This window comes from Coregonus lavaretus (genome assembly GCF_964263955.1).
Source record: "Coregonus lavaretus genome assembly, chromosome: 24".
NCBI lineage: Eukaryota > Metazoa > Chordata > Actinopteri > Salmoniformes > Salmonidae > Coregonus > Coregonus lavaretus.
In genome coordinates, this window is record NC_140011.1 from 13,015,796 (window position 1) to 13,026,739 (window position 10,944).

General features: G+C 45.5%; 1 protein-coding gene across 1 annotated transcript in view; it reads left to right on the forward strand.

The window, feature by feature from the left end:
* LOC311099406 (beta-centractin-like) overlaps positions 1-9,296 on the forward strand; it is a gene marked incomplete at its 5' end in the record, with an annotated part of 10,848 nt that extends 1,552 nt beyond the window's left edge. Inside the window, 10 exons of the mRNA XM_084140104.1 lie at positions 662-726; positions 850-925; positions 1,029-1,154; positions 1,309-1,433; positions 1,521-1,737; positions 1,882-1,974; positions 2,115-2,289; positions 2,473-2,534; positions 2,696-2,736; positions 7,150-9,296. Coding sequence (XP_083996230.1) covers positions 662-726; positions 850-925; positions 1,029-1,154; positions 1,309-1,433; positions 1,521-1,737; positions 1,882-1,974; positions 2,115-2,289; positions 2,473-2,534; positions 2,696-2,736; positions 7,150-7,252 — 1,083 coding nt within the window. The 3' untranslated portion in view covers positions 7,253-9,296. The remainder of the gene's footprint in view (positions 1-661; positions 727-849; positions 926-1,028; positions 1,155-1,308; positions 1,434-1,520; positions 1,738-1,881; positions 1,975-2,114; positions 2,290-2,472; positions 2,535-2,695; positions 2,737-7,149) is intronic.
* Between the last annotated feature and the right edge of the window lie 1,648 nt (positions 9,297-10,944).

The window sequence follows — 10,944 nt, forward strand, 5'->3', positions numbered from 1 at the left end:
TAAACAATTTTAGAGCAATCTGAGATGGTGGGTGTCATCCATTTTCTTATGCTTTTTGAGGTGGATCGTCTCTGATGCTAGCCCTGCATTGCCAGAGAAATTGGCTAGCTAACAGCATTAGCAAGTGCTAACTATCGCCATCAGTCACTGATCATGCGCCTTAGCGTATACCAGTCTAAAAATAAACAACTTCAATCCAAAAAAAACTACTTGAAATTGCATTTTCAATTTCTTTGCTAGATTATTTATCCTGAATGAGTGTACCCAACCTTGCAGGTTGTTGTCAACATAGTACCTGTGTCATCTGTTGCCCTGATTAGCCCTGAGGCCTGTCATGGGCTCTGTCTGAAAGCTATACAAGTAGCATACTGTTTTACATGAGTGGCACTCAAACCTTTATGAAACTTTGAATTATAAAGCCCTGTGATGCTGCCATGACCCAGCAGACAAAGGCTGGAGAGTGTGTGATGTCTTAGCCAGAGAGGGATGATGCCTTCTTTGGCTTCAGGCTGTGTCTTATGAGACACACACACGAGGAGTGTTAATTGCAGTGGGTGAGGACAGAGAACACAAGCAGTCATAGCTCAATATGGACCCCTTTCTCTCCTCTCTGTTTTTATTTCTTCCCCCTATTTACCTCTATCGTACTTTCTCTCCCCAGGGTTCAGGTGTTGTCAAAGCTGGCTTTGCTGGAGACCAGATCCCCAAATACTGCTTCCCCAACTAGTAAGACCTCAATTTTTACTTATCCTACACCAATAACACACTGCTGATATTCAGTCAGATAGCATCCAAGGGATTTGGGTTGTGTTCATGAATCTGTTGTGTTCTGCTGTGTGTGTGATCCAGTGTGGGCCGTCCCAAGCATGTGCGCGTGATGGCAGGAGCCCTGGAGGGGGACCTCTTCATTGGACCCAAAGCAGAGGTAGGCTTCACACCATAGGCTTCCTCACACACACACACACACTATGAATGGGCCTGTCACAACAAGCCTCTAACTAACCCTTCTCTTACCCCTCCCCTCTCAGGAGCACAGAGGGTTACTGTCAGTGAGGTATCCCATGGAGCACGGCATAGTGAAGGACTGGAACGACATGGAGAGGATCTGGCAGTACGTCTACTCCAAGGAACAGCTGCAGACCTTCTCAGAGGAGGTGAGCTCTCCTCTCTTTTATAACCTTATTCCTTGTTTTGGTGGTCATTGCAGAACAGTCGACCACATGCTTCCTTCAGTAGCCACGGTCACTGGCTTTAGTCGCATATGATACAACTGTCCCTCTCCCTTTCCTTCTCTCTCCTTCCCTCCAGCACCCTGTCCTGTTGACTGAAGCGCCTCTGAACCCCAGTAAGAACAGGGAGAAGGCGGCTGAGGTTTTCTTCGAGACCTTCAACGTCCCCGCCCTCTTTATCTCCATGCAGGCAGTCCTCAGTCTGTGAGTATGTTTCCCTGTGTGTGTGTGTGGTCGTGTCTCACATACGCTTTTGTGTGTGTGTTATACTCTCATCCCTCTCTTGCCCAGCTATGCAACAGGGCGTACCACAGGGGTGGTGTTAGATGCGGGTGACGGGGTGACCCACGCGGTGCCCATCTACGAGGGCTTTGCCATCCCCCACTCCATCATGAGGGTGGACATCGCTGGCAGGGACGTGTCCCGCTACCTCCGGCTGCTGCTACGCAAGGAGGGCTACGACTTCCACACCTCCGCAGAGTTTGAGGTTGTTCGCACCATCAAAGAGGTACGGGACGGACTGTGTGTACATGTGCGTGTGACACACACACACACACACACACACACACACACGTAACCAAACTAAAAGAAACGCAGGGCTCTATAGCTGTCAATAGGAATTTGGTGATAATGTGTGTGTTTCTGTCCTCAGAGAGCCTGCTACCTGTCCCTGAACCCCCAGAAGGATGAGACTCTGGAGACAGAGAAGGCTCAGTACACCCTCCCCGACGGCAGCACGCTGGATGTTAGTATTTAACACACACCTTCATTTTCTTTTGAAGGACTACAAACATCAACAACATCATAATCACCATGATGACCCTGAGCCTAATCTGACACCCAGTTGACCCTAACTCTGACTGTTGACCTCTGCCCCCTGTCCAGATTGGTCCAGCCCGGTTCCGAGCACCAGAGCTGCTGTTCAGGCCAGACTTGATCGGAGACGAGAGCGAGGGGATCCATGAGGTGCTGGCTTTCGCCATCCAGAAGTCTGACATGGACCTCCGACGCACACTCTTCTCCAACATTGTACTGTCTGGAGGATCTACACTGCTCAAAGGTTACACACACACACACACACACACACACACTGACTGTTCGACATCAACTAATACCAGTGTGTTGTGAATGGAAAGTGGGTGTTTTCTCGTGGTTTAAGGCTTCTTAGCTCAGCATTGCACAGAAACACACACACACACACACACACACACACTGTTAGCTAACATAGTATTTTCTGCTGCAGGCTTCGGTGACAGGCTACTAAGCGAAGTGAAGAAGCTCGCTCCCAAAGACGTGAAAATCAAGGTATAGTAACTAATAACCAAGTTCATGCCCAGGGGCCTCTTCTTGGCCAGAGCTCAGCATGTTAGTATAAGCCTGATGTTTTTAGCATATGTTGGCAGGATGTTGTCGCGTCAACAAGCCCCTGCTGACTTCCTGTCTCTCTCGCTCTGTTTCATGTCCAGATCTCCGCCCCTCAGGAGAGGCTGTACTCCACGTGGATCGGGTAAGAGATCACCACACACACACCAGGGAATCGTGTAGATCCGAAGAACATTTTGGTTATCATTGACATGTTGAAATCATTGACTGAGAACAGAATGCATCCCTACGCATTCTAGTAAGGGAATATCGGGAGTTCAGAGCATGATGTCAGATCAGAATCAGTGCTTCATCCAATATCATGTGTGACCGCTGTGATCAGCCAGCCACATCCTCTGCCAACCATTGTAATGGCGCCGGAGGGGATGGCTGCCGTTTTATGGACTCTTAACCAAACGTGCTATTTTGTGTGTTTTTTTCGCATTGTTTATAACTTATTTTGTACATAATGTTGCTGCTACTGTTTCTTATGACCGAAAAGAGCTTATGGACATCAGAACAGCGATTACTCACCTTGAACTGGATGAATAATTTTTCTTTAATGAGTCGGATGAGAGGGATTTGCTCCGGACACCCGACAGGGCCCTCATCCCCGTCATTCGCAGTAGAAAGAAAATGAGATATCGTGGAAGGAGATCGGGGCGTCTGGTAAGGAGCCGGCGACGAGTGGCTAATCTTCCTTTGCCATCGATACTATTGACCAACTTACAATTGCTTGATAATAAAGTGGACGAACTACAGGCACGTATATCCTACCAACGGGACATTAAAACTGTAATATCTTATGTTTCACCGAGTCATGGCTGAACGAAGACATGAATAACATACAGCTGGCGGGTTATACACTGTATCGGCAGGATAGAACAGCAGCCTCTGGTAAGACAAGGGGGGGGCAGTCTATGTATATTTGTAAACAACAGCTGGTGCACGATATCTAAAGAAGTCTTGAGGTTTTGCTCGCCTGAGGTAGAGTATCTCATGATAAGCTATAGACCACACTATCAACAAAGAGAGTTTATCTATATTCTTAATCTATTTTCGTAGCTGTCTATTTACCACCACAAACCGATGCAGGCACTAAGACCGCACTCAATGAACTGTATACGGCCGTAAGCAAACAGGAAAAAGCTCATCCAGTGGCGGTGCTCCTAGTGGCCTGGGACTTTAATGCAGGGAAACTGAAATCCATTTTACCTCATTTCTACCAGCATGTTAAATGTGCAACCAGATGGAAAAAAACTCTAGACCACCTTTACTCCACACACAGAGACGCGTACAAAGCTCTCCCTCGCCCTCCATTTGGCAAATCTGACCATAATTCTATCCTCCTGATTCCTGCTTACAAGCAAAAACTGAAGCAGGAAGCACCAGTAACTCGGTTAATAAAAAAGTGGTCAGATGAAGCAGATGCTAAGCTACAGGACTGTTTTGCTAGCACAGAATGGAATATGTTCGGGGATTCTTCCGATAGCATTGAGGAGTACACCACATCAGTCACTGGCTTCATCAATAAGTGCATCGATGGTGACATCATACGTCATACGTATGTGTTACATACCCCAACCAGAAGCCATGGATTACAGGCAACATCCGCACTGAGCTAAAGGGTAGAGCTGCCGCTTTCAAAGAGCGGGACTCTAACCCGGAAGCTTATAAGAAATCCCGCTATGCTCTCCGATGAACCATCACAGGCAAAGCGTCAATACAGGACTAAGATCGAATCGTACTACTCCGGCTCCGACGCTTGTCGGATGTGGCAGGGCTTGCAAACTTTTAAAGTCTACAAAGGGAAGCACAGCCGCGAGCTGCCCAGTGACACGAGCATACCAGACGAGCCAAATTACTTCTATGCTTGCTTCGAGGCAAGTAATACTTAAACATGCATGAGAGCATCCGCTTTTCCGGACGACTGTGTGATCACGCTCTCCGTAGCCGATGTGAGTAAGACCTTTAAACAGGTCAACATTCACAAGGACTCAGGGCCAGACGTATTACCAGGGCGTGTGCTCCGAGCATGCGCTGACCAACTCGCAAGTGTCTTCACTGACATTTTCAACCTCTCCCTGTCTGAGTCTGTAATACCAACATGTTTCAAGCAGACCACCATAGTCCCTGTGCCCAAGAAAACTAAGGTAACCTGCCTAAATGACTACTGACCCGTAGCACTCACGTCTGTAGCCATGAAGTGCTTTGAAAGGCTGGTCATGGCTCACATCAACACCATTATCCCAGAAACCCTAGACCCACTCCAATTTACATACCGCCCCAACAGATCCACAGATGATGCAATCTCTATTGCGCTGTCCACATCACCAACAAACTAACATGGCCCAAGCACACCAAGACAGTCGTGAAGAGGGCACGACAAAACCTATTCCCTCTAAGGAGACTGAAAAGATTTGTAATGGGTCCTCAGATCCTCAAAAGGTTCTACAGCTGCACCATCGAGAGCATCCTGACTGGTTGCATCACTGCCTGGTATGAGGTGTGAATGAAGGAGTCAGGCGCAGGAGGTAAACCACCGAAGTCCAGAGTTGATTCCGTTTACATAAATAAAACGCACCCAGCGTCAAAACGAAACTATCATAAGGGAAATATTCCACCTTGGCAATAACAAATGGAAGAGTAGCTCAACCTACTTGCGCTCACAATGAAACAATCACTCACAAAGACGAGGGGAACACTTATACACATACTAATTAGGGAAATGAGCACCAGGTGTGTGTGATTGACAAGACAAGACATGACAAGTGGAGTGATGAGAATGGGATCGGCAGTAGCTAGTAAGCCGGTGACGACGAACGCCGAAACCTGCCCGAACAAGGACGGGAGGCAGCCTCTGCGGAAGTCGTGACAGGTGTGCAGACACTGATGAGTCTTCTGTTACATTTGTGTAATTATTGGAGCAGCTTGAGCGAAGTGGATACAGTATCTTTTCATTTAGCCTGTTAGAACCAAGAGCACAGGCCAGTCTGACTAGGCTTCGCTGTCACGCAGCCTCTGAGTGCCATAGAGGGGAAAACAGAGCACAGTGACAGTCATGCTTGCGCCATTACATCTCTGATAACCGTGTATCTCTTGCCCAAACCATTCAAAAGTTCTGCCCCATTTACTGGAGCTACCTTTCTTTCGCAAGTTCGTGCGCATTTTATATAATTTCATAAACCATGTCGCGGGCCTTTTTAAAGTGGAACTGACAGCGTTTTAGCAACATGAAATCCTATTAAAATCTGTTTATATACACCCACAGGAAGAATATGACACTTTTTTTTTTACATTTTCTGACAAGCGACCACTTAGATATGGTCACTTTCATACTTTCATAGAATGTTTAGGAATGACGTACAGCAAGGCATTTGTGAAAATTCTATAGCAATATAGAGTGGAAAAGCGGCCGTGCGTTTGGACAATTAATAGACACTGCAGCAAATAAAACCTAATAAAAACATATGTCTTGTCCAGGACCGGACTCTACACAGACCGGTGCACCATAGCCAATCAGAGCTACAGTAGGCCTATATGCAAATAAATCATTTGTCACACCGGCTTGCAGTCATTCACTTTGAACCGGACTGTGTGTTTACAGGCAGTAACAACAGCGCAACTTTAGATCATTAGAAAGCATTCGCCAAAAGCCACAAAATACACCTGAATGGATTTCTGCAAATATGTAATTACCACGGGAGTCCTCGTACATTTGGAAACTTTACAGTCCTATTGATCAAACAACCATGAAAAGTTAGGCTCTCTCTCCTTCAGTTTCCTATCCACATCAACAACAAGAAGATCAACAACTAATGTTGCCAGAGCGAGATGAGCTAAAATCTAACAAGGGAACAGTAGATAAACCCTTTCAAACTTTTTCAGCTTGTAGTTGGCTGTCAAAAGAGCACCGATAAACAATGGGGAATAGTAGCCTGCTCACCCTTCTGCACTTTGCCTGCCAATGCATGCTTGTCCCCCAATGCATGCTGGTCCCAACCCACGTTTTAATAACTGAATGGGAACTTGCCTGCCTCCCTGCCCATTTGATTGATGCCAAATTATATTGGATTGACAACTAAGACATATGCTAACTGTGGATAACAGTCGTTCGAGTTCAGCATAGCTAGCTAGCAAAGTGATTCACATTTCTTGCTAGCTAACCAAATGACACCTGCATCTTTAGCTGGAGCCACAGAAAAACGATATGGGGTGAAAAAGTCGGCCACTCACCCATTCGTCCAATGACATGACATCGTCCCAGAAGATAGCTAGCCAACGTTAGGCTCCGCGTTTGAAGCTTGCTAAAGAAATGGCTACATAAATAGATAAGCTAGCCTATTAGTCACGTTATGACTAACTTGTGATCATTGCCCTTGCTAGTTTGAATGTATTGACATTTGTCTGTTTTTGTCCAAAATATTGAGTAATTGAAACTGAATCCCTAATGACTGGAGGCAGCAAACAATGTACCAGGCCAGCTGTGATTTACGACCTGATAGCACACTCACTCACTCATCTCTTATCCCTCTCCTCCCTCTTGTGTTCTGTGTAGTGGCTCCATCCTGGCGTCATTGGACACCTTTAAGAAGATGTGGGTCAGTAAGAAGGAGTATGAGGAGGACAGAGCACGGGCCATCCACAGGAAGACCTTCTAACACCGCTGCCCTTAAACTGCCCTCAACATTAGCTATCTGCCTCCAACCTTCCCTCACACTACCATCCAATGCTCCTGTATCGGCCCTCAGTTGCCCCACATTGCCAATTTGCCCCAGACAATTCCAACGGTCCCCATATTGCCCTCCATTACCATTCCATACAGCCCAATGTCTGCCCCAGTCTCCCCCCCCTTTGTTACCCCCATCCTCTGGCCAGGGGGGTTTCTATATACACCCTCCCTCAGTTCAGCATGCCTTTTGTTGCCACCCACCCCACCCATGGGTGTAGGGAGAGAGCAGGGTGCCCCTTCAGGTAAACCTGTGACCCCCTCACCTCCTCCCTCCACACACACACCCCTCGACCCCAAACATACCCCTCACACACACCCAGGGCTACGTGGGCATCTGTCAATACTGTGGACTGTCTGTTTTTCTGTTCTAAAGGGGGCAATGCTATACTCTACTCAAACCTGAAGTATTTATATTACTCTCCTATCTTCCCTACCTAGCGTCATATCATCCAGTGACAATGAAGGTGAATGTTTTTTTTGATACTGTAAGAATTTCATTCCAAACCGAAGAGATTGACTTTTGCTTTTTAAAAATATGTTTAATATTTTGGTCATCACGGTAACAGATCACCATGTTGAAGTCACCATTGTTTTAGTTTTAGTTTCCATTTGTTGAATTAGTTCGTATTGAGGGTTAGGGTTATGACAGTCTGCTATTGGAATAGGTCATGCTGCTCTCTGTGGTCTGGGGTAAAGAATACCACTGTGTTTTACATTGGCTCATAAAACATCCAAGGAATTCATTGGAAAACATTAAAGGAACTTCTCTCTCCACCAACCCTCCTACAGGTGTTTAACAACAATGACTACTGGACATGTTTAGATGGCAGCGATGTTTAACGCTTCCTTATATTGATGTGTCAAAATATAAAGTATCTCCATTCGGTTAGCTGTGTTTTTTTCCTCTTTGTCTGAAAATGATGTTTGTGAAATGGTTTGATAACGGAGGAGTGATGAGATGTACCCTCCTCACTCAGTACAAAACCCAACAGGGGGATTTCAACATTATATGACCATTACTATTTCTAAATGACCGTTAAATATATGAAAGCTAAACTTTGGGACCTGTTGGAACCCTTGAATGCCTTCTCCTTCTAAAATTTAAAACTGACAAAGTGCTGTCTGTGAAAAAGTTGGCATCTAGGCCTGCATCAGATGTGTTCCTGTTATTAGTGGTCTGTGTTAGACAGAGAGACTGGTCTGAGAGCTGTGTGCCTGTACAGGTTCAACTCTGAGGAGGTCTAAGTCTCCCCTAACCACTGATGCAGGGTCAGATTTATTCATCACCCAACTGGTTAACCTTCAGATTGTGTGAACGTTTATCTGATCCTAGACCTGGAGTGAACTCTGATCTCAGTGTTAGAGGTCAAGGGTCAGGGTCTAGCTGAGGATCTGTGGGAAGGCCACTGAGATCCTCCGACAAACATTTTAGCTTTTCTAGTGCTCCATATTTGGCTCCATTTAAACCATGGTGGAGATTAACTGTTAAATATGCAACTGTTATTTTAAAGCACCATAATTGTATGTATTGGATATAAACTTTGAGAGATGTTTAGTTGCTATAGACTTTAGTAGGACCATTCTCGTATTAAGCACGTAGAAGCACAAGATGGTGGATTATTATCAGTTAGTTTCTACCCTCTATTCCCCCTCATGTACCAGTAGAAGTCTGGGTGGTATTATGGCTAAGCTGGGTTCCCTGCATCTCAGTGGCAGGAAAAAGGTTGTGTCTAAACCAGTGTCCTTCTTACTCCTATGCCCCGGCACCGGAAAGTCCACTAGCATCTGGGTGTTTTTTAAAAGGTTCTAAACTTCATCAGCCTTGTGTACAGTGGAACGCTTTTCAAAAAGTCAACAACAACTAAAGAAGCTAGTTAAATACAGGAATAAAAATGTACAATACTGTTTATTCAAGTCTTGCTTTTACTTTTCATTTTGTAAATTCAGTATAATAAATAAGTTAATGACTGCTGTTGGAGGTGTCTGATGTATTTTATGTATAATTAATTGTAATCATAATAACAGTAACCAACAGGATGCTATGAACTGTTTTAGACATTGTGACCCAGTTCAGTTACACTCGTAACTTTGGCCACATTTTATTAAACAAACGGACATATAAAGGCTTTATAAGGCATTCATTCGTAAGCTCTACACAAATGCTTTACGAAGTCATACCACATTTATAAGCGTCCTATTAAATAAACAGAGTGCTCTCTGGATCTTTTCTCAGTTACTTAATAAGAATACCATCTGCTGGCTGGATTTTAGGGTTGAAGTTGATCGCACCATACTGTTGATCGCACCATACTGTTGATTGCACCATACTGTTGATCGCACCATCCACTTTCCAAAAGCACCGAGAAGAAAGGAGGGAGGATGAGTTTACTCTCAAGTACCTGTGCATGGCCTACCTGTGCAAAGTACAGGCTTGAGTTGTGGAGTGTTCTATAAACATTGAATATACACTGAGTATACAAAACATTAAGAACTGCTCTTTACATGACAGACTATCCAGGTGAAGCTATGATCCCTTATTGATGTCACTTGTTAAATCCACTTCAATCAGTGTAAATGAAGGGGAGGAGACAGGTTAAATAAGGAGACAATTGGGACATGGATTGTGTATGTGCACCATTCAGAGGGTGAATGGGCAAGACAAATAATGTAAGTGCATTTGAATGGGGTATGGTAGTAGGTGCCAGGTGCACCGGTTTGTGTCAAGAACTGCAACGCTGCTGGGTTTTTAATGCTCAACAGTTTCCCATGTGAATCAAGAATGGGCCACCCCCCAAAGGACATCCAGCCAACTTGACACAACTGTGGGAAGCATTGGAGTCAACATGGGCCAGCATCCCTGTGGAACGCTTTTGACACCTTGTAGAGTCCATGCCCCTACGAATTGAGGTTGTTCTGAGGTCAAAATTGAGGGGGAGAAGGGTGCAACTCAATATTAGGAAGGCGTTCCTAATGTTTGGTTTACATTTACATTTACATAATTTAGCAGACGCTCTTATCCAGAGCGACTTACAAATTGATGCATTCAACTTATGATAGCCAGTGGGACAACCACTTTAAAAAAAACTTTTTTTATTGATGGGGGAAGAAGGATTACTTTATACTATTCCAGGTATTCCTTAAAGAGGTAGGGTTTCAAGTGTCTCCGGAAGGTGGTCAGTGACTCCGCTATCCTGGCGTTGTGGGGGAGCTTGTTCCACCATTGGGGTGCCAGAGCAGCGAATAGCTTTGACTGGGCTGAGCGGGTGCTTCCGTAAAGGTAGGGGAGCTAGCAGGTCAGAGGTGGATGAATGTAGTGCCCTTGTTTGGGTGTAGGGACTGATCAGAGCCTGAAGGTAAGGAGGTGCCGTTCCCCTCACAGCTCCGTAGGCAAGCACCATGGTCTTGTAGTAGATGCGAGCCTCAACTGGAAGCCAGTGGAGTGTGCGGAGGAGCGGGGTGACATGAGAGAACTTGGGAAGGTTGAACACCAGATGGGCTGCAGCGTTCTGGATAAGTTGTAGGGGTTTAATGGCACAGGCAGGGAGCCCAGCCAACAGCGAGTTGCAGTAATATGTGTTTAGCATATACTGAACAAAAATATAAGCACAACATATAGTTACA